This window comes from Anomaloglossus baeobatrachus, chromosome 1 (genome assembly GCF_048569485.1).
Source record: "Anomaloglossus baeobatrachus isolate aAnoBae1 chromosome 1, aAnoBae1.hap1, whole genome shotgun sequence".
NCBI lineage: Eukaryota > Metazoa > Chordata > Amphibia > Anura > Aromobatidae > Anomaloglossus > Anomaloglossus baeobatrachus.
In genome coordinates this window covers 648,080,087-648,104,532 of record NC_134353.1, presented here as the reverse complement: position 1 = coordinate 648,104,532, position 24,446 = coordinate 648,080,087, and the positions used below count along the sequence as shown (strand labels likewise).

At 47.9% G+C, this 24,446-nt stretch overlaps 1 protein-coding gene across 4 annotated transcripts in view; it reads right to left on the bottom strand.

Moving 5' to 3' along the window:
• SLC12A6 (solute carrier family 12 member 6) overlaps positions 1–24,446 on the bottom strand; it is an 88,016-nt gene that overhangs the window by 58,664 nt on the left and 4,906 nt on the right. For 3 of the 4 annotated variants that reach the window (XM_075319796.1, XM_075319812.1, XM_075319803.1), the window contains 4 exons: positions 23,088–23,360; positions 9,030–9,074; positions 8,870–8,958; positions 549–671 (listed from right to left, as the gene is read on the bottom strand). In XM_075319796.1, coding sequence (XP_075175911.1) covers positions 549–671; positions 8,870–8,958; positions 9,030–9,074; positions 23,088–23,322 — 492 coding nt within the window. In that variant the 5' untranslated portion in view covers positions 23,323–23,360. Of the gene's footprint in view, positions 1–548; positions 672–8,869; positions 8,959–9,029; positions 9,075–10,434; positions 10,821–23,087; positions 23,361–24,446 lie in introns of those variants that run through there. The other variant, XM_075319817.1, reaches the window with a different exon arrangement.

Here is a 24,446-nt window from a genome sequence, read left to right as displayed (position 1 = left end):
CTGATGATACTCGGCTCCTATCCAGCAGATTCCCCAGGGGCTGCGGAGGGAGCACGGTCCCAGTGCCTGGAGACCGATTAGGATCCCACTTCACCCAGAGCCCTAAAGGGATGGGGAAGGAAAACAGCATGTGGCTCCTGCCTATGTACCCGCAATGGGTACCTCAACCTTAACAACACCGCCGACCAGAGTGGGGTGAGAAGGGAGCATGCTGGGGGCCCAATATGGGCCCTCTTTTCTTCCATCCGACCTAGTCAGCAGCTGCTGCTGACTAAGATGTGGAGCTATGTGTGGATGTCAGCCTCCTTCGCACAAAGCATGAAAACTGAGGAGCCCGTGATGCACGGGAGGGTGTATAGCAGAGGGGAGGGGTTTACACTTTTAAGTGTAATACTTTGTGTGGCCTCCGGAGGCAGATGCTATACACCCAATTGTCTGGGTCTCCCAATGGAGCGACAAAGAAAAAAAAATATAACAATAATAATAATAGGTGTGATGAAGAATATTCTGCTTATCTAAGTGATACACTTTCATAGCTTTCTCCTCACCTTGGTTTGCTTCTTTTTGCCCTCACTCTCTTCTTCATGTTCTCTGGCACCCTGAGGGAGGTTGGTGTAGTTGGCTAAGCGATTTAGGAGAGAGGAAACCTTGGGACGTGTGTCCATTTCCTCCTGTACATATCAGGGAGTAAAGAACAGGCGAGTTTAGGCAGTAAAACAGGACATGATACGCACAGGTACACAAGCAGGGTGTGATGATACGTACAGGTACACTCATCAGGGCGTGATGATACGTACGAGTACACACAAGCAGGGCGTGATGATACGTACGGGTACACACAAGCAGGGCGTGATGATACGTACGGGTACACACAAGCAGGGCGTGATGATACGTACGGGTACACACAAGCAGGCGTGATGATACGTACGGGTACACAACAGGGCGTGATGATACGTACGGGTACACACAAGCAGGGCGTGATGATACGTACGGGTACACAACAGGGCGTGATGATACGTACGGGTACACAACAGGGCGTGATGATACGTACGGGTACACACAAGCAGGGCGTGATGATACGTACGGGTACACACAAGCAGGGCGTGATGATACGTACGGGTACACAACAGGGCGTGATGATACGTACGGGTACACACAAGCAGGGCGTGATGATACGTACGGGTACACAACAGGGCGTGATGGTACGTACGGGTACACAACAGGGCGTGATGGTACGTACGGGTACACAACAGGGCGTGATGATACGTACGGGTACACACAACCAGGGCGTGATGATACGTACGGGTACACACAAATTACAGAATGAGTGAAGTGGCCATAGAAATTAGGCAAATTGATTTTCCCATTGTTGCTGAAGAGTAGCAAGTCTGCAAAATAATCTCTTATGACCAATGATAAGAATTTTTGTCTTCAGATTCCACTGTACTTTAGGGGATTTGTTAAAGGGAATCTGTCGCCAGGTGTTTGCCACCTAATCTGAGAGCAGCATATCGTAGGGACAGAGACGCTGATTCCATCGATGTGTCACTTACTGGGCTGCTTAGTGTAGTTTTGATATAATCACTCTTTAGTCAGCAGTAGATTATCATTAGAGGACTACTTGGACTGCTACCAGGTAGTCCAGCATATTCATGAGCCCTGTATAACTGCTAGTGTGACGCCCTGGACTAGCCAGGTAGTCACAGACATAACATCACACACACCCCTTCCCCGGATAGGTGACAACAGTCACCAGGGCCAGATTAAGGTTGGTGGGGGCCCCTGGGCAGAAAATCTGTTGGGGGCCCCATAAACGTTAACATTTTTAGCAATAACAGTAGAGCACGAACTGTAGCATTTAGATATAAATCCACTGAACATGTGTCTTATCCTGGTCTGCCACATTCAGATTTAGGGCTAAGCCACACGGCGAGAAAAACAGTGCGAGTGGAGTGCGATAAAACATCGCATTCCCCTCGGACCAATTCTAGCCTGTGTGTCAGCACACATGAGCGATTATTTTCTCAGCCCTAATCGGACTGAGAGAACAATCGCAGCATGCTGCGATTGTAAGCTGAGTCTCTTTCTCTCGCACCCATTCAAGTGACTGGGGCGAGAGAAAAATCGCACTGCACTCGCGGTACACCGGTGTACTGCTAGTGCAGTGCGAGAATGGCAATAGCCGGCTACGCAGTAGAGAGGGAGAGAAATCCCTCCCTCCTCTCCTGAGTGCCGGCCCGCCCCCCGCAGCTGAGGTCTGCTCGCACGAACGGACCTCAGTTGCAAGGACACAGGCATGACACTCGGCTCTGCTGTACTGCCAGCACGAGCCGAGTGTCATGCAAGGGGATCGCAGTAGTGCCTGTGTGGCCCCAGCCTTACAGTACTACAATACAGATACAGTCCAGGATCACTCACAGCCGTCACTTATACACACAGTACAATACAGATACAGTCCAGGATCACTCACAGCCGTCACTTATACACAGAAAGTAGAGTTAAGGCTGCTTTACACATTTCGATCTCGTATGCGATCACACACGCCCCCATCGTATGTGCGGAACAGGCAATTTGTTGCCCGTGTCGCACAAACGATTAACCCCCGTCACACGTACTTACCTTCCAAACGACCTCGCTGTGGGCGGTGAACATCCACTTCCTGAAGTGGGAGGGACGTTTGGCGTCACAGCGACGTCACACAGCGGCCGGCCAATAGAAGCGGAGATGAGCGGGACGTAAACATCCCGCCCACCTCCTTCCTTCCGCATTGCAGGCGGGCCGCAGGTAAGCTGTGTTCATCGTTCCCGGGGTGTCACACGGTGCGAGGTGTGCTGCTTCAAGAACGATGAACAACCAGACGTTCAATTTTTAGAAAATTAACGACGTGTATGCGATCAACGTTTTAACGCACAATCAGGGTCGCTCGTAGCTGTCACACACTACAATATCACTAACGATGCCGGATGTGCGTCACTTACGACGTGACCCCGACGACACATCGTTAGATATATTGTAGCGTGTAAAGCCCGCTTTTGTCACATATTTTTTATTGATCCCAATGTTAAGGCAGCCAGGGCCGGCTCCAGGTTTTTGTGGCCTCCGGGTGAAAGAGTCTCAGTGGACCCCATCCACAAACAGACACGCACATACACATACAGGCATACGTACATAGACATATTTGAAGACAAATTCAGAAAAATACATATAAACAGACAAATATATGCACAGTCATATACACTGACATACATGCAGACACAGACGCATTAGGGCTCGTGCGCACGTTGCGTAATTCCATGCATTTACGCTGTGTATTGCACTGCAGCGTAAATGCATGCGTTCTGCGTCCCCTATACAAGCTATGTAGATTGTGCATGATACGCGCGCACGTAGCTTTTATGAACGCAGTGATTTGGGTGCTAAAATGTTGACCCAAATCTGTGTGTTCATAAAATGAGCATGTCAATTATTCCGTGCGCTATGGATGCAGCTCCCGCTCTGTCTATGGTGGGGGAAGAAGCCAGAGCGCATGAAATCGGCTTTTTTTGTACAGAAAAACTGCATCCATTATGCAGTGTTTCTGCAGCGAATTGAAGCGCACATGTGCTGTCAAATCGCTGCAGAATATTCAGCAGTTACGTGCGCATGAGCCCTTACAGGTATTAATATGGGGAAGTCGCCAGCAGCCTCACTCACCTCTCCCGCTTGTTTCCGTCCAGCTCCTTCAGGACATGTGGCTGTGTTTCACGATGGCTGTCACTAACAGACATGACTGCACACTGACAACACTGCTGTATATACATCACAGGAGGGGCTGGGGGCTACAATATATACATTACAGGAGGGGCAGGGGGCATAGACGTTACTGGGGTGGCAAACAGCTCTGGTGGTGTACTCATAACTGGGGAACCCATATAGTTCTGAGGGGGGGCGCACAGACTGCTCTAATTCATATATACACACACAGTACTGCTTCTTACACACACAGCTCTGACACACACACACACAATACAATGCACCCCCCATCACCCCCTACACACACACACACACACACACACACAATACAATGCACCCCCCATTACCACTCCCCCCCACACACACACACACACACAATACAATACAATGCACCCCCCATTACCCCTCCCCCCCCCCACACACACACACACACACACACACACACAATACAATGCACCCCCCCATTACCCCTCCCCCCCCCACACACACACACACAATACAATGCACCCCCCATTACCCCTCCCCCCCACCACACACAATACAATGCACCCCCCATTACCCCTCCCCCCCACACACAATACAATGCACCCCCCATTACCCCTCCCCCCACCCACACACACACACACAATACAATGCACCCCCCATTACCACCCCCCCCCCCCCACACACACACACACAATACAATGCACCCCCCATTACCCCTCCCCCGCCTCCCCCCCCCCACACACACACACACAATACAATGCACCCCCCATTACCCCTCCCCCCACACACAATACAATGCACCCCCCATTACCCCTCCCCCACACACACACACACACAATACAATGCACCCCCCATTACCCCTCCCCCCACACACACACAATACAATGCACCCCCCATTACCCCTCCCCACACACACACACACACACACACAATACAATGCACCCCCCATTACCCCTCCCCCCCCCCCCCACACACACACACACACACAATACAATACACCCCCCATTACCCCTCCCCCACACACACAATACAATGCACCCCCCATTACCCCTCCCCCCCCACACACACAATACAATGCACCCCCCATTACCCCTCCCCCCCACACACACAATACAATACACCCCCCATTACCCCTCCCCCTCCACACACACAATACAATACACCCCCCATTACCCCTCCCCCCCCCACACACACACACAATACATTGCACCCCCCATTACCCCTCCCCCACACACACACACACAATACATTGCACCCCCCATTACCCCTCCCCCACACACACACACACACAATACAATGCACCCCCCATTACCCCTCCCCCCCACACACACACACACACAATGCACACCCATTACCCCTCCCCCCCACACACACACACACAATACAATGCACCCCCATTACCCCTCCCCCCACACACAATACAATACACCCCTCATTACCCCTCCCCCCACACACAATACAATACACCCCTCATTACCCCTCCCCCCACACACACACACACACAATACAATGCACCCCTCATTACCTCTCCCCACACACACACACAATACAATGCACCCCTCATTACCTCTCCCCACACACACACACACACAATACAATGCACCCCTCATTACCTCTCCCCCCACACAGAATACACCCTCCATTACCCCTCCCCCCACTCACAATACAGTGCACCCTCCATTACCCCTCCCCCCCACACACACAATACAACCCTCATCACCCCCTACACACACAAATTACACTGCCCCATCCCTACACACTCCTGCCTCCCCCGGAATACAGTGCTCCTCCTCTGCCTGTCACAGAGCTGTGTTCCTTCACAAATGTTCCCAGTTATGTGTCCTCTGCCCCTCCTCACTCATCCCCATTAATTTAACCTGTCTCTTCAGCTCCTTCATGGAGCGCTCGCTTCCTCATGTCCCCAGTGTGGCGCCGGCAGCACTGTGATGACGTCAGCAAGGTGCTGATCTCATCACGTTGCTGCACGTCGGGGGCGGGGCCCAGTCCCGGTGCGCTGTTCAAATGTATTTACGTCTGAAAGACGCAAATACATTTGAATAGGAACGGAAAGAGGAAGCTACGGTCATCGGCTCTGCTGCGCTCCTCTGCAGTGTACATGCCGGCACACAGCAGAGCCGGCACAGCGCGCTGCCTCCTGCTAGTGTGCCTGGCATGTACACAGTGTAGAGGAGCGCAGTGGGGACAGCAGACAGCGGCCCACCACACCGTGCCCCTGCTTCTATGGGGGGGGGCAGCTGCCCCCCCCGCCCCTCACTGGGTACGGCCGCAGCACATAGCAGGGAGCATTAGCACACCTCTGACCCCGGAAGTGCAAGCGGCCGCTGGTACTTCCGAGGTCAATCAGCGTCCTGTGCCCGCAGTTTGTTTTTGCGTCTTAAAGACGCAGATGCAAATAAATATCGGTGCCCCCCCCCGAAAACACAGCTGATTTATTAGACTGTCTTTACGGAGGGGGAGAGGGTGTGAAAAAAAAAATATGCTGACAGGTGCCAAGTATGGTGGGGTCCCCCTTAGAAGCTCTTTTGGTGGGGGCCCCTGGGCTCCAGCCCCGCCTGCCCCGCCTATAATCCGGCCCTGACAGTCACACTAAAATCCTTCCTGCCACCCTCCAGGGTCTGATGTCCACACCAGGTGGGGCGGAGCCAGGCAGTTGACTCTGCCCACCGAGGCGTTCACAGGCCTGGAGGCGGGAAAACAGGGCAGTTCAGTTGTGTTCAGTTCAGTCAGTGAGTGAGTGGAGAGAGTTGAGGAGGAGAGAGACACACACCGGTGGACCTGAGTCCAGGCCCGCCAGTGGAACTGCAAGTGTCTGGGTCGGAGCCCAGACACCTCCAGCAAGGTCGGCAGACGGTGGTGGCCGTCTGCAGGAGTTGGTGTACGGTCGGTGGAACCGTAGGACTGGGGTCGGGCGGTGGCCCGCCGGTACCGAACCGGGGAGCCGATTGGAGCCAAGCACCAGGCAGGGTATTCAGACCCCGACTAGGCTAGAAGCCGCCCTAATAGTCGAATTTGCTGATTGCGGTCTGGACCTCAGGGGTTCATTCCCACCCAAATCCCGATTGAAGGCAACAGCCCAACCAGCCAGGATAAGTGCCACCGCCAAAGGCAAGAGATCCAAAAGGCCAGGGTCTGCGGGCAAATGGGTTCCCCCGACACTTACACGCCGGGGAGCGGAGTACCGGTGTCCAGGCCCAGGAGTCAAAAGTTACATAACATAGGTGCAGGGAAACGACAGCCATCACCAACCTGGAATAGCAGAAACTGCTGTGTGAATATTCATGGCAGTAATGCAGGTTCCATTTTTCACATTTCATCCTTACATATAGCTATTGAATTTTTCATGTCAGTATTCACACAGAAGTTTCTGTATTCCCCTTCCATAGTCACTGGTGTGCATACCTTATCTCCCCATAGTGATGTTTTTTTAGTTTTTTGCACCCAGTTCAGACATAGAATGGAGTTCCAAACGTTATTTCTTATTTATTTTTTAGCCATCACCAACCTGTCCAGGGAGAACACTGCAGCCGGCTGCGGGCCCCGTCCATCCTGCCGTTTGCTTTACCAGAGACTCCGTTATCTTGTGTCAGAGTGAGTACACCAGTGCCGTCAGGCACCGCACCGCGCTGCACTGCAACACTGCGCCCGGCCCTCACCTTCCCGCGGGCCCCCGGGACCATCACCCCTGCCCACGGAGGGGTTAACACCAAGCTGCATAACACCGTCCCCGGGAGGCCTAGTCAACGGCAGCGCTGGTGTCCACCATACAATCACCACAACCCGTGGGTGGCGTCACGAACTTTATCAATTCCACCAAACAATCACCCAAACCCCTGCGTGCACCGCCACTACTCCTTTCAGAGCGACGTGACCCCCGGGTCCGTGAGAGGCTCGTGCCACCACCCGCAGTACATGAGCACGGATCCGAGCGGCTCGGTGGCCGCAGCCGAGGCCGTGGGGCGGTACACTAGATCTGCAGCAGACAAAACAATGATTTTACCAAAATGACAGGAAACAGCTCAGTAAGTGACATCGCTGGACTCAGGGTCTCTGTCTCTACATTATGCTGCTCTCAGATGGGGTAGCAAAAACCGGGTAACAGATTCACTTTCACAAATTAAGTATGTGGTCCCATGACATCTGCTTTTGGGCAAAATAGGGATCAGACAGGCCAGACTTCAACCTGATCAAATGTATTAAAATGGGTCCATATAAAAAAAAAAAAAAAAAATCTTGGGCCCTGGCACAGTTTGCTATAAGAAAACAACCCTTGCTTTACTCACTGTCCCCTGGTCCAGCGCTTAGTCTCTACCACAGCTCCTGGTGTCGAGAGCGTGGCAGACAGTGCACAGCAGCTCTGAGTGGGGCATTATCTCGACACGGGCAGAGCTGCTAAGCTCTCTATGTGAGAGCCACCCGCGCTTTTTATGTGAAGCCAGTGCTGCAGCCAATACATGACGCTGAGAAGAGTGGCAGAGACTCAGCACTGGACTTGGGGATGGTGAGTAAAGCACGGGTTTGGTTTTATATAACGAACTGTATATATTGGCCAAGATTTTCTGAAAGGAGACAACCTCCTTTAGCATCCCCCTTTATAGGAACATCATGTTTGTTTAGCCAAAGCCTAAGTTCATATTAATGTCATACCCAGAGAAGACAGCTCTTGGCCATGACTGGTAACATAGCTCTGGCCAGCGAAATGGCTGATGTTTCCAAGTAGATGTCTCGCTGGCAGTCCCTCGTTGGGACCTCATGACTCTCTTCTAACAGAGAAACACCAGAATCTAATGTTCTCCCTAGATAGATGGTGATAAATCACCGCTTTCCCTATTGAGGCTTGGCAAAACGTTCATGTGTAATAGGAAGTCAGGAGAGATAGCCTACAATGATGGTGCACCTCAAAATCTCCTGTGAACCCCTAATGTACGATTCTCCGCTTTTAGTCGTGGAACGGGAAGAATCATTGTTAATTGAAAGAATATCTAGTATGTCCCCATAAGAGGGCACAAGGCACCATGTACGTCTTGTGTTACAGTTCATCTAACGTTGACAGAACAATAATTAAACCATCTTGAACCATCGCTTACGAAGACAGTTATTCATTAATAAACTCCCCACGCCTCCTCCTCCTCACCTCAAACAACGCCAGATTTCTGTCATAAGAGTCCTCCCCCTCTTCGCTGTGGTTCTGATATAGAGTGGAGTTTTTCCTCCGATCGATCTCTGGAGAAGACAGAGATGTGTTAGAAAGCCTGCCTTGCTCCTCAGCATCAGGCCATCACTGGTGGACGTACCTAGCAACTTGCTGTTCTCCTCCGTTACGGATGTTTGACTTCGATCTGAGACAGAAAACACGATGGGATTAGCAATGATAACGGATGACGCATGGGAAGTGTAGGTCTAGTCTACAGTACAAGAAGCATTCTCTGAATTTTCAATCACACCGTTATTCATGAGTTTATAGCGATCCAATATTGCCCACGTAAGGGTCCATCTTGGGGAAATCTCTAAATGAAGTCCTGTTAGTTAAGCTACATAAATGTAATGCAAGGATCTAAAATAATTGACAATGGCGGAGGATGGTATAGGTCCTTCAGTGCTCATGTTTGGTTATAGATGCTTCTGGCCAGTGTCTTTGGTTCTCTAAGCAATATCATTCAATAATAACAATAAGACGTCGTGACTTGAAATAAAGGGAAAGCAATGGATGCGTACAAACATGTAAATTGGATGTCCAGCCATATAAAGTAAAATACTGCCACTTCCATTCTGACACGTCTCCATTCCCCTGCGGTCTCTAGACTGCACATCCTGAATAGCCATGTGAACGCTGCAGCCAATCATTGACTGCAGCAGTGACATGTTGGTTATCACTGTGGCCAGTGAATAACAGTGCTCACATGCACATCCAGACAGCAGGGAGTCCAGAAACCAGTACGGGACCTTGGAAGCATTGGAATAGGAGTGGCGTTAAGGGGGTTTTACACGCAGCGACATCGCTTGCGCCCCCGTCGGTTGTGCGTCACGGGCAAATCGCTGCCCGTGGTGCACAACATCGTTAGGACCCGTCACACGGACTTACCTGCCTAGCGACGTCGTTGTGGCCGGCGAACCGCCTCCTTTCTAAGGGGGAGGTTCATTCGGCGTCACAGCGGCATCACTAAGCGGCCGCCCAATAGAAGCAAAGGGGCGGAGATGAGCGGGCGAAATATCCCGCCCACCTCCTTCCTTCCTCATTGCCGGCGGCTGCAGGTGAGGTGTTGTTCCTCGTTCCTGCGGTGTCACACGTAGCGATGTGTGCTGCCGCAGGAGCGACGAACAACCTGCGTCCTCAACAACCAACGATTTTTTTTAAAATGAACGACGTGTCAACTATGGGCGATTTGGTGAGTATTTTCCATCGTTAACGGCCGCTCATTGGTGTCACACGCAACGACGTCGTTAACGATGACAGATGTGCGGCACGGAAACCGTGACCCCGGCGATATATCGTTAGATACGTCGTTGCGTGTAACGAGGCCTTAAGGCCATATTTAGGTTGGCGGACCACCTCTAATCTATAGGCGAGTCATTCTGAAGTTACACAGAAGCTTCATGTGATTTCTGCTGGATAATTCATCTACTTGGTCTTCTAAACCATAAATTACACAAATAAAAGGCAAACGGGATGAACAAAACCTAAAAATCCCCGTAACTTACCCGCCTCCCAGACATCATCGTCTTCAGCTTCTCTGAAGGACACAGAGCTTTCTCCTCCGACTTCATCCTCAGGATCAGGCACTTTTGTCACAGTGAAATGTGGCATGTTTGCTGCTTTTTTGTCGCCTTCTTCTTGTGACTTTCTGGTTACTGCTCCTCCATGTGTCTGTTTAGGGCTCAGGCTCGGTGCTTTCTGGTGATTGCAGCTCTTATTGTGAACAGCTCTCACTCCTTTGTAACTTTTGGCTGGTTCTCTTGGTAGGAGTCCTATTGCTGCAGCCTGACTCCCTCCCTCCTACCCTTATCACGCTATTGTGCCTTTTTTCTCCACTATCTTCCTCTGTCTTCTGGGACACACTTCTTACCAGTGCTTCCCTGTCACATGTTGCTTCCATGTGGGCGGTGCATGATCTTAAAGGCAAAGTAACATCAGCAGTACCTGGTGGAACCACACAGGTGTGTAACCCTTGCCTGCCTGGGACACCTCAAAGGTCTGTCTGGAGGTGTTCTCTGAGCACTGGTGGTCACAGACAGAAGAGGGCCCCTGTGTAAGAACAGAATATGGGCCCTTTGCAGCCAAAAAGCTCATTATAATGCACAATTCTACCTGCTTTGGAAGTGAAAATGGGCCCCTAACCTCCTTGGCCCCCATGCGGCTGCACAGGTTGCACCAATGATATGTCTGCCCCTGCTCTGAAGCTTTTTGGGTTGGGTGTTGGGCTGCACTTGCCCTTTGTTTCTCAGTGCGGCACAATAGCTGCCAAGCGGAGCGTCTGTGATTATATTCTCATAAACAGCCTGGGGTGTGACTCACAAGAGTAATAAATACATCTGCTCCAGAGAAAACAGCGAGCTGACATTACCAAGGGTGCGTCATCACCCCAGGTTACCCTAATGAGAGTCCACCCAAAGTACCCGGGATCAGACAATAGTGTGTGTACACAACTTACACATATGGCTTCAGTAGGATAACTAGTAATGCAGCCACAGCATGAACCGCCGGGCCAGACCTCTGCCACGGGACAGACTGACATACCATGGACGAGTTAAGGCTACGTTCACACATCCGGATTTTTGCTCTGCGGCACAATACAGCGTTCTGCAGAAAAACCGCAACCGGCTTTTGTAACGCCGGTTGCGGTTTTTTTTTGCATAGACTTACATTAGTGCCGTATTGTGCCGCAGGGGCTTGCGTTCGGTCCGGTTTTTGCCGCATGCGGCAGATTTAGCCGATGCCGCGGCCGGATCGAACGTTCCCTGCAGCGTTTTTTGCTCCGGCAAAAAACACCGCATCGCGCCGCATCCGGCCGCTGCGGCGCATTTTTCAATGCATACCTATGGAGGCCGGATGCGGCGCGATGCGGAAAAAAACGCATCCGCTCGCCGCATGCGTTTTTTTCCACTGCGCATGCTCAGTAGCATGCCACAACCGGAAAAAAACGGACGGGCCGCATGTAAAAACTTATGCAAAGGATGCGGTGTTTTCGCCGCATCCGTTGCATAGTTTTCACAGCCGGATTGAGCCGCAGTGCTCAAACCGGATGTGTGAAAGTAGCCTTACCCGCTGGCTACAAGAGATCACTTTGGCTTCTATAAAATTCATATAGCTTATGAGCAGTTCATGTCGTATAATCACTGTACTCAATAGGATCCTTTGTAAGGACGCAGCCAATGAAAGGTGGGCACCTTATTGCAGTGGGGGACACAGAGAGAAGAAAGCTCCTGTGCAAGAACAATAAATTGGCCCCTGAGCAAGAACCATAAATGGGCCCCTGTGCAAGAACCATAAATGGGCTCCTGTGCAAGAACCGTAAATGGGCCCCTGATCCAGAACAGCAAATGGGCCCTTGTATAGAGTAAGAACAGTAAATGGGCTCCTGTGAAAGAAACGTAAATGGGCCCCTGAGCAAGAACCATAAATAGGCCCCTGTGCAAGAACCGTAAATGGGCCCCTATGCAAGAACAGCAAATGGGCCCTTGTATAGTATAAGAACAGCAAATGGGCCCTTGTGTAAGGACAGTAAATGGGCCCCTGAGCAAGAACCATAAATGGGCTCCTGTGCAAGAACCGTAAATGGGCCCCTGAGCCAGAACAGTAAATTGGTCCCTGTGCAAGAACAGTAAATGGGCCCCTGTGCAAGAACCGTAAATGGGCCCCTGATCCAGAACAGCAAATGGGCCCTTGTATAGTATAAGAACAGGAAATGGGCCCTTGTGTAAGAACAGTAAATGCGCCCCTGAGCAAGAACCATAAATGGGCTCCTGTGCAAGAACCGTAAATGGGCCCCTGAGCCAGAACAGTAAATGGGCCCTTGTGTAAGAACAGTAAATGGGCCCCTGTGTAACGCTGGTTTCACATCAGCGTTTTTCTGCCGCACTGCCAGATCCTGCACAAGTACAGTACAGTTCAATACAGTTCACAGACAGTGCGGCAAGCCCCGGTCACATGCTGTCACATGCTCCGGTCACATGACCGCATGTGCCCAGAGCTTGCCAGTGACCTGTATTGGACTGTATGCCAGATATGGCAGTGCGGCAGGAAAACGCTGATGTGAAACCAGCCTTAGAACAGTAAATGGGCCATTGTGTAAGAACAGTAAATGGGCCATTGTGTAAGAACAGTAAATGGACCCTTGTGTAAAAACAGTAAATGGGTCCCTGTGCAAGAACAGTAAATGGGCCCCTGTGTAAGAACAGTAAATGGGTTCCTGTGCAAGGACACTAAATGGCCTCTGTGCAAGGACACTAAATGGGCCTCTGTGCAAGGACACTAAATGGGCCCCAGTGCAGGAACAGTAAATGGCTCCCTGTGGAAGAACAGTAAATTTGGCCCCTGTGCAGGAACAATAAATGGGCCCCTGTGCAAGAACAGTAAATGGGCTCCAGTTTAAGAACAGTAAATGGGCCCCTGTGCAAAAAAAAAAAAAAAAAAAGTAAATGGGCCCCTGGGCAAGAACAGTAAATGGGCCCCGGCCAAGAACAGTAAATGGGCACCTGTGCAAGAACAATGAATGGGCCCCTGTGCAAGAACAGTGAATGGGCCCCTGAGCAAGAACAGTGAATGGGCCCCTGTGCAAGAACAGTGAATGGGCCCCTGACCAAGAACAGTGAATGGGCCCCTGAGCAAGAACAGGAAATGGGCCCTTTATAGTCTGACAATATGTGTTTCACAGAAGCTGATTTGGAGGCAGTAGTGGCTGCTTACCACGCGGGTTCTTGTGTGGCTGCACAGGTTGCGTCAATAACATGTCCGCCCCTGCCTTATTGGACCCCCCGACAGGATCACATACTTAAATAGCACTGTCACAGACGTATATGATATTAATAAAGGAGATGTCTCCTAATGGGACAACTCTTTCTAATTCCTCATGTTTGGCCCCATTAGGCTTATACACCCCTCCCGTGCCGATGTGGTCCTAGAAGTGTTGTCACTCATGCTCCCAAGGCTCACATAAGGATGTGACATCACGCGAGCCCCGCACCCAGCCTCCCTTCTCACTTCAGACGGTGAGAGCTCCGGTCGGCCTCTCACTTCCTGTTAATTGCTTATGAGTCGGCGGAGCTGTGAACAGTGCCATATTCTGCTGTGCGCTCTTCCTCTGCACCACATCACTGGAGTTGTGACTAACCCTCATTCCAGCTTTTAATAGGCAGACCTGAAGTCACATTTCAATGTAAGTCTATAGAACGAGGATCTCATAGACTTACATTAATGCCTTATTGCGACGTCAGTATATTTCACATATGCAAAAAATGGTACTAGTGTCATCAATGTGTTGCATCAATGGGTCACCTGTGTTTGATCCGTGTATCCGTTTTCACTATCGGTGTTTTCACGGATTGACAAATTAAAAAGCTTCTTCTACACTTTGCCATGTTAGTCATGGACAGCACACGGAGGGCACATGGATGGTATCCATGTTTTTCCCAGACCCATAGACTTGTGATTTCCATGATACCGGAAGAAAAAACAGACATGTCTCTGTGAGTATTGTCTGCATACACGGTCCATGGAAAAACATGGACATGTGAATAGTCCCATAGACTACAATGGGTATGTGTGGTGAAACACATGGACGTCTAAATGAGGCCTAGAGGTAACAACGCTTAGCCAGTGAGGCCTGCAATACACATCCGTGCCGCCGGTACGTGTTTGGGACGTTTTGACACGTACCGGCGGCACGAACACACGTGCACCAATGTTACCCTATGGTAACAGGCACACACACGTAAAGCCACATGGAATGTGTGTCCATGTGGTTTGTACCTGTGTGCGCTTTTTAACACGGATGACATGTCCGCATTTCGCCGGCATCACGCAGATATGGACCCGCTAAAGTCAATGGGTCCATGTGTGCACATACGTGACACGGATGTGTGCTTTATGTACGGTCCGTGTGCGTTTTTTTTTTAATGGTGAAACGGCTCAAGACACACGGACTGCACACGGACTGCACACGGACATGACACGTACGTATCTCTCGCATACACGGAAATTCAACACGCACGCACAGCAAGCATACGCCATCACACTGATGTCACACGTACCGGAGAAACGGACATCCAAAACGCAACACGGACTCAAAAAACGGACCGCGAGACACACACGTGTTTTCTGCGGACGTGTGTTTCAGGCCTAAGAGCAGTGATCATACGATGGCAGAGAGGGACAGGATCACTTTCAGCACCAGTAGGTGTTTTAGTACACACAGGGGACATAGATTACTGATTCCTATTTGGATGTGTATTGAAAAAACAAGAACAGAATGGCACTTTAAATTGCTATTGACCGAGTATTGGACAACCCTTTTAATGAAACCCAATTGTAAAAATAATTTTAAAGCCCAAAATAAATGCATTTAAGCAAAAATATAAAATTGTCCTCATTAGTGGAAAACCCTTTTAAGAAGGGCTATAGTTGGATGTGCTGATGCTCGATCTTTTATTTTGACGATTCTTTTGAGTGCTCTGATGTTTATGGTACAGCAGGCCAGTTATAGTCAATCAGACGTGGTGCTGTCACCTGTTCGCACTCATTTTTCAGATCATATCTCTGTGTAATGTGAAAATATTTATACTCGAGTCGAGTTCAATTGCAGTCATACAACCATTTATTTGACAAATAACCAGCTCAGGGGTCATCTTTTGGGTATTTTATGGATGGTTGAAGTTATTCTTGACTACAAAAACCTACGTAGCTGGCCTTATCTAATTACTTGTGGACCTTCCGAGAGCGTAAAATACAGAATTAGAGGAGAAACATACGTAGTCAGTCTTGCAAAGCAAAACATGTGGTCAAGAATTCTTGAAAGTTTTTCACTGAGAAGACGTCATCAGTACAGAACTCCCTCACATGACAAACATAAGGCCCTTTTAGACACGCGTTCACATACATGCTTCAACTTTTAACCATTGCAGCCTTCGGCCAAGGTGGTCTTTCCACAGTTTCCCTGCCCAATCCCTTAGGCCCCTTTCACACATCTATTTTTTGCCGTCAGTCACAATCTGTCGAATTTTGAAAAAAATGGATCTGGCCACTGGATCCGTTTTTTTCTCATCGACTTGTATTAGCGACGGATTGCGATGGATGGCCTCACGTTTCATCCGTCGGTAGACGGATCCATCGAAAATTGTTTGTCCGGCGGACAGAGACAACGGACAAAGTAACATTTTTTGTCTACGTCAAAAAATCGGACAGTGACGTATCCATCGCCATCCGTCGTTTTGGTAGAATGGAAGCCTATGGGCACAGGATCCGTTGTAATTCGTCAAATGACAGAATCTGGCGACGGATTCCATTTTTTTTAACTGAGCATGCTCCAATATATTTTATTTAGTATCAAATAGCCAGCCAGTCGGATCCGTCGAAGAACGGATCCGTCGCATCAGTTTTTCCACAATCTGCAACAGATTCGTCGATCCTTCGAGCCAACAGATTGTGACTGATGGCAAAAAACTGATGTGTGAAAAGGGCCTTAATCTTGCTCAAAAACACAGTTTCTCCGTCTAAACCAGAGAGCCATTATGTTTGGCCATGTGGTCTTCAGGTCAAATGGCTGTATCTATACAGGATAAAGAGATTTGGCAAAAAACTGGAAAGACCCCAGCAGTCCAGGGCTACTATGATCACACAGCTTGACTATTGCGTCTGAGCACAGCCTTACATGGACCAATAAGGGTTCAGAAGAATCCACCTCAGTTGCACATCTTCCCATGCAAACTGGGGATGTGCTGACAATGTGAAAACCACTGGTGGACACAGACAGAAAGGGGCCCATGTTCAACAACAGTATCTGGGCCCTATTCAATCCAATAGTTTATTATAATGCACAATTCCACCTGCTTTGGAGATGGAAATGGGTCCCCTTACTTCCTGGGGCCCGGTGCGGCTACACCCGTTGCACCAATGATGTGTTCACCCCTGTATGAGGACCAAACATTGTATTAATATCACTGATCGGCACTCACTAAGGGCACAAATCTGCCCACGCACCCACAGCTTATAGTTTCACAGTCAACAATGTATGATGACCAAGTGGCCAGCTCAGGCCTTCATCACACCTGTCTCCTCTGATGTTTTCTGCCTTCATAGTGGAGCTAAATAAAGCACTGGAGGCCGAAAAGCAGCATGTGTCACTGAGAACAGACATATGGCAGATGTAAAGAGGACCTGTCAACAGGTCAAAGTGGCCGCTATTTATTTCTAAATCAATCATATGGTTCCAGAGATAGGGGACTTTTTATTCAGTGCTGGTATTTATGGTCTTTACCAATGGAGCGGTGCTCACAGAGTAGCATAAACACATGCCCCAGAGAATCCTGTGAGCCATTTCCCCCCCTCTGTCCATTGTGAAGATATTAGCCTCTAATGTTTATATGCTAATTTACACGTCAATCCAGAGGTTACTATCAAAGCTTCTTTAGAGCTACTGTATGTACTTTTTTTAATTTATAGCGCTGACCAATCATAAGGCAGTGTCATGCAGGAAAAACACGGCCCCGCAGAAGGTTAGAAACGTTTTTTTTTCTATATGACGTAGTAAGACCTGTAATGACACACACAGCTCCGCTCTCCTTTCCAGGGCACACATCTCACTACCAGCATCTACTGTGATTACAAGTGGGGAGGGGGGAGGTGAGCAGAGCTGTGTGCCACTACAAATACCTCTCTGCATTTATCCGTGGCAAAAGGAAATAATACCATTATAGCTGGCACAGATCTAGAGTAGTGTATGTGACATGCTGCAGCTCTCATCTCACAGCACTGTCAGCCCTGCTTTTCTCCCTCTCATCCCACACTGTCAGTGCTGTGAGATGAGAGCTGAAGCAAGTCGCATACATCACTCAAAATAGGATGTATCTGTGTTCTCTAGATAGGAAAGCAGGGCTGTGTGTCATTACATCTTAGGCTAGTTTCACACTTGTATTGAACGGCATCCGTTGCTATCTACCGCCTTGAGGAATTACGGAAACCGTTTTATTCCTCATAGACTTCTATTAGCTACGGATAGCAACGGATGACCTCGCGTTGCATCCGTCAGCCGACGCTGCGTTGAATCCGCCTCGCGGATGGAATGCTGCATGTAGCGTTTTTCTGCGCTTGGCGGAGTGTCAAAAAACGCAACCTATAGGATTCCGTCGGCGTACATTGTTTTTATAATGGACGCCTATGGTGGCGGATTCCGTTAGAATCCATCATTTGACGGATTCCGTTAACGCATCCGTCTTTACACAACTGCGCATGCCCAGATGTGTAAAGCCAAGAAAAAAAAACTATAACGGATTGCGTTATTTTGTACGATCCGTAGCATCCATTGTTCCACTATATGCAACGCATCCATTGCATCCGTCACACAGTGCAATGCAACAGATGCCGTTCAACGCAAGTGTGAAAGTAGCCTTACACTGCCTGCATATGATTGATTACAGTGGAAAAGTACAAGCCCCCAGAGAAGAATATGTGATGAAGAACCCTTGTTTGAAGGCAAAGTTAGCATATTAAAGTTATAAGCTAATATCTCCACAGTAGAGATGAGAAATTACAAAACACCAGCCATGATTCCATGACGTGTCCAGAGGAGGACGGTATGCAACCTGTATGAAGACCAAACCATCGTATCTTATCCGGCCTTTGCTAATAGACATCTGCCAATCACAGTAATAGATGATGAGTAGGAGTGAGTGAGCGACATTTACAATTACTAATGAATGAAAGAGTTTACCATTATGTATGCACACTCAATTATGATCAACAACGAAGAATAGATTTATTGCTGATCTTGTCTCAGACTGATCAATAGACATTATGATCATGCAAAAACAAATCATAATGATAAATATTGCTGACTGTAAACTGCCATTAGACTGTCCATATGCATACGATAACTGGTGGCTGGTCAACCTTCAGGCTGCATATATTTCATGTACACAATATAGCAAAATTACGTGGACCGGACTCATTTTTAAAACATTCCCATTTTTAGATGATATCGGTAGAGATAACGATCCAGAGTTTGAATTCAAGCATTGGATCCTTTTTGTTCTCCAGGAGATAAGCCGCCAGAGAAGTTTGGCAGTGGCTTTTTCTACTCTATCCATTGAAAATACTTGAAGACTTGTCCAAGCCAAATGTTCATGTGCGCGAGGAAGGATTCAAACGACGGCTATTGCATATGTATGGCCAGCTTTATGTGTAATGAGGCGTTAAGTGACTCTTACTGTGGCACCGTAGAAAGCCACTATGCCACAGGTCGATAAATGACACTTCTGATCTGCTAGATCTGCCATGGTCAAATATAAGTGCTATTATCAAGAGGTAGGTGTGTGTAGAAGTAACTATTACCAATGCAATTATTACCATCTTTTCAGTTAGCCATTAAAAGGTATCAACCACTGAGGACTTCAGTTCTTTTAAACAATTTTTTTATCTCTACTGGCTAACACGGTACAAAGATATATTTTACTTGTAGAAGTAACAACATCTTAGCCATGAAGCATGAAAGACTCGCCCATCCTCTGTTGGATCACTAACTAGAGTTGAAAACTAAAAGTGAAAGTAGCATCAGCACTGGGTCATGACATCAGAAGCTGCAGGAAATTATTTCCATGGTTAGTCGCCTGCACAAGATCACCATACACAATGCCAGGCATCAGCTTTAGTGATGTAAAGCATGTCGCCACTGTTCTCTAGAGCAATCAAACCAGTTTCACTGTCATGGGGGTTATCTTGACAGAAAGTGAACTCTCCTATTCTTGGGGTCAGAAGGTCACAACGCCTGGCTACATACACACCTGGGCTGGTTGGTGCTGCTTTGCTTTCCTGTTAGCAGTGTAGATTTCCCTTGTGCTGGTGGTGCAAGGGTTAAAGCTATACTTTTGTCTCCTAATGCTTTCGTCTTGGCCTATCTCAGCTGTTCTATTTTATCCACTTCCCTCTGGTATAAATACTCACCTCTTACCTTGGGTAATTAAAAAATTGTTTAAAAGAACTGAAGTCCTCAGTGGTTGATACCTTTTAATGGCTAACTGAAAAGATGGTAATAATAGCAAGCTTTCGAGACTACTCAGGTCTCTTCATCAGGTATGGTATAACACAAAATCTGAAGAGTCACATATTTATACACAACAGGACATAGAATAGAGCAGGTTTTTTTTTTTACTGCACTATTCTATGTCCTGTTGTGTATAAATCTCTGACTCTTCAGATTTTGTGTTATATTGAGCCTGATGAAGAGACCTGAGTAGTCCTGAAAGCTTGCTATTATTACCATCTTTTTCAGTTAGCCATTAAAAGGTATCAACCACTGAGGACTTCAGTTCTTTTAAACAATTATTTATCAAGGATAAATTATTTACAAAGATATATTTTACCTGTATCACCTTGGGTAATTGTCAGTGATAGCCTGCTATACCTTGATATGTGGAGGTGTGAGTCGTCGAAAGAAAGTTTGCTTTAGACTTGTATCTGGAGACAGCTGCCTGGAAGTCTATTTTACTCTTGCCTGTCTAATTCCCTTGTGTGTCTTTATCATAAAGTGGACTAGTGTTCCTGCTGCCCTGAGCACTAGTCAGGGGTCAGGGTCGTGCTTAGGTTAAGGGTGTATAAACCTGTTTAGGAACGTTACGGAGCTCAGGGTTGCTTAGGGTAAGTGTCAGGGGATACCCGTCCTGTTTGACCTCAGTGGCTGTATAACCCTTTGCTTCTGTCTCGCCATGTGCTATTTTACTCTTTAGTGGAGCATGACATTACTATTAGCCAATCTGATGAATAACCCAGGGTTTGGCCGAGTTGCCCAGATTACGCTATATACCAGTATGAAGAGTGCCAACTACATAATTTGGTGGAGAAGTGTTAAGGTTAAAGGTCTGTTTTCAGGATCTATGCTAAGTCCCTTTTTTTCCCCTAAAGGGTAATTTTAAAGGGTACACCGAGCTTGTACATTTATGGCATATCCACAGGATAGGTTATAAATGTATAATATATGGATCTCACCAATGGGACCTGCATTCATCTCAAGAATAGGCATCTGCTGCTGTCAGTGGACAGTTAGATGGAATTCCTATTTATTTGTGTCGGAATTTCAACTGACTCGGTCCCATTTTCCCAATAGATGCAGGTTCTGTTGGTAGCATACACATGTACTATGCATTTATAACACTTGGTGTCTATACCATAAATCTGTGGAAAAATGGAACCATTTCCATCACAGTAGCTTGATCACCAGAATTGCTCATTACATACTTTATGCGACCATCTTTACCAATAGAGAAATGACCACCTATACCCTGTTGAGAAGCAATCCGAACATGTAATATAATTGCTTTGTAGCAAAAAACGGGGTAAATACAGAAATCTGTGATTCACTTATCTTGGAAAAATAAACCAAGAAAATCGAACACAACAAATTTACAACACTATGGGCCTCCATGCACATTCAGTTGTCAGTGGAGCGGCCGACATCAGTCTGAAGCCTAGAGATGGCTATAAATTAGTATAGAAGACTACATATTGCAGAAGGGTCCCTGTCAGCGACACTCTATATACAGCATTAGCAGTGCTTGTCTGCATATCCACTCATATCAGTGGAACTTAGGAATGTGCAGGTTTAACCAGAATGTAACTGGCTTTTCTTCACAGTTAACATAATTCCTTAGAAATAAGCAACAAAACGCCTCGCATTCATCAAAAATAGACAAAATCTATTAGAGAGGTTAAAGGTAGCCTGCCACTTAAAAAATTGAGTTAAATACTTTGTTAAATCCCTGAGATCTCCTGATTCTGCTGCTCTTTTCCATTATGCTCTGCGTTGCTCTACTGCACATGTTTCTGCAGGAGCACAGTATGTGAAATCTTTGCTCGCAGACCAACTGGCTTTTTTCTGGGGGGTGCGCTTTCACTCCTCCTGCAAATCACAGCTCAGCTGTGTCTGTGACTACTAGATCAGCTGCCAGGTTGTGATTGGGAGGGAGGGGTGAAAGCAGCCCTCCAGAGAAGATTCTGAAAAAAGGTCCAGTACAATTGGACCGCAGGCAGAGATTTCACATGTTGCACTCCAAAAGCAACAAATGTGAATATCTCTGCAATGGAGTGAAACAGCACAAAACGAAAATAGTGGCAGAATCAGAGGAGATAAAGGACTTTTACAAAGCATTTAACTCCATTATTTGAGCAAGTGACAGATCTTCTTTAAGCAAATATTATACCTATGACTTTATGAGGGTCACTAAGTGATTTTACCAAAATTAGTCCATATTGGTGCCTATTATCATTAATTAAGTCATATGTTGTCAGTTACTTTATTATGGGGTGTACACTGTTAAAGGGGGCTCAGTGAAACTGGCAATGTTAGGCTGAATCCACATATTGGTTCCAATTCAATAGGACCGGCATTGTCAGCCGCTCCTGACTCATGAAGAGATGTACACTTCTTCATGAATCCGTATCATCGGATGAGTGGAGTACACCTCTGTGTGGGCCTCACCACAAATCCTACTCCAGTCCCTGCTGGAGTAAGATTTTGTGGCACAGCGACTGCCACCGCACATAAAGAATTTAACGAGCGGCGGCAACCCCAATCCTACTCACTTTATTAGAGCTAGGCAAAATGGTGTGTGAACTCCAAAAGTCGCCAAAATTTTAGGACAGCTTCTAGTTATTCTAATATTGTGCGACTATTCAAGGTTTTTAACGCCAGAATACTGGCATATGACCTTTAATGAATCGGGACCATTGTCTTTATTGTTTCTGCTCATTTTCACACAAATCTGCATTCTTGTATGTTATGCATGCATTGCAAACCGAGAAAACCACAGCAGGCCCGCCCTGTATTTGCTCTGGGTCTTTCCGCTGCATGCGGTTGGGCCCTCTTTAGATTTATTGTACTGTAAATTGTTGTGGTTATTTCTGTGCAGAATGTGCACATCAAATCTACAATACCCCAGCATGTGAATTCATCAGTGAAGGCGGCACTGTATGGATGGCACTTCTATGGGAGACACAACATGGGTATTCTTACAGTGGATTCTGAGAGGCAGATACTATATGACAAAAAAGTATTTTACTGCTTCACCCAAGCATGGCCACATGTGCGGTCGTGGATGTACTCTTAGGACAGCTAAATAATGCGATCTCATTATTGCCACTCATCACTTACCTTCTCCACTGTCCATTGGGTTTGAGGTCCTTTCACTTGCCGGATCCACAGCAGTTGTTGCCAATGAGCTGTCGCTGTACGCTTCACTTCGACTAGCATCCCTGACGCTTTCTCTAGAGCTAAACCGCACTCTGGAAGAAGAACTGAGGTCTGGGCTCGTATCCGAAATTGCCCCCATATCATCGATCTTGGTCGGGGTGACCGTAAATCGTACGGATGCCATTTTGGGAGGCATTGGTGCCAGTTCCTCGCTTTTCGCGGGCACCGTCCCACCTGTCAATATAATAAAGCTTAGTTTAAAGAATATTTTAAATAAAGTTAAGATCTATAAATAAATAAGAAATGAAAATGGAAAATTCTTCAATATTTAATACAAAGAGATAATGGCAGTATAGATATACGATGGTCCCTCAATAACATGTCCTCCCAGTATATGTACGATGGTGCCCCACTATCATGCCCTCCCAGCATATGTACGATGGTGCCCCATTATCATGCCCTCCCAGCATATGTAGGATGGTGTCCCATTGTCATGCCATCCTAGCATATGTACGCTGGTGCGAAATTATCATGTCCTCCAAGCATGTGTGTGCCCCATCATAATGCTCTACCAGCACATATATGATGGTAGCCCATTATAATGCCCTCTCAGCATGTGTACGATGGTGCCCTATTATCATGCCCTCCCAGCATGTGTACAATGGTGCCCCATTATCATGCCCTCTCAGTATATGTACAAAGGTGACTCATTATCAGGCCCTCCCAGCATATGTACGATAGTCCTCATTATTATGCCATCCCAGCATATGTACAGTGGTCCCAATTACCATGCCATCCCAGCATATGTGTACTGGTGCCCGTTTTCATGGCCTTCCAGTATATCTACAATGGTGCCTCATTATCATGCCATCCCAGCATATGTATAATGGTGTCCCATTATCATGCCCTCTCAGCATATGTATGATGGTGTGCAGGGTCGGACTGACCCACCAGGGAAGCGGAAGATCCTCCGGTGGACCCAGTCATGGCACCTGCTGGCATGGCCACCATCAGCGCAGTAGTGCCCTTGCTGATGGGGCCCGGTGAAAAGGGAGGCCTGGCCGGGGTAGTTGCATTGCTTTATTAAGCCTGGGGCCGAGCTCCCCTCTTCACTGGGCCCCAATCAGAGCTGCACTACGCATTGCTAATTTGCATGCGATGTGCTTCAGGGTCATTGCATGCAAATTAGCCATGTAGACAGTGGCGCCAAGATTAGTGGGGAGATCAGGGAGCCAGCGGCAGAGCCGCGGAGGAGGCGAGGACACGGCAGCCAGCGTGGAAAGGTAAACGCTCTTTGAGCTGAAGACAGGAGAGGGACGA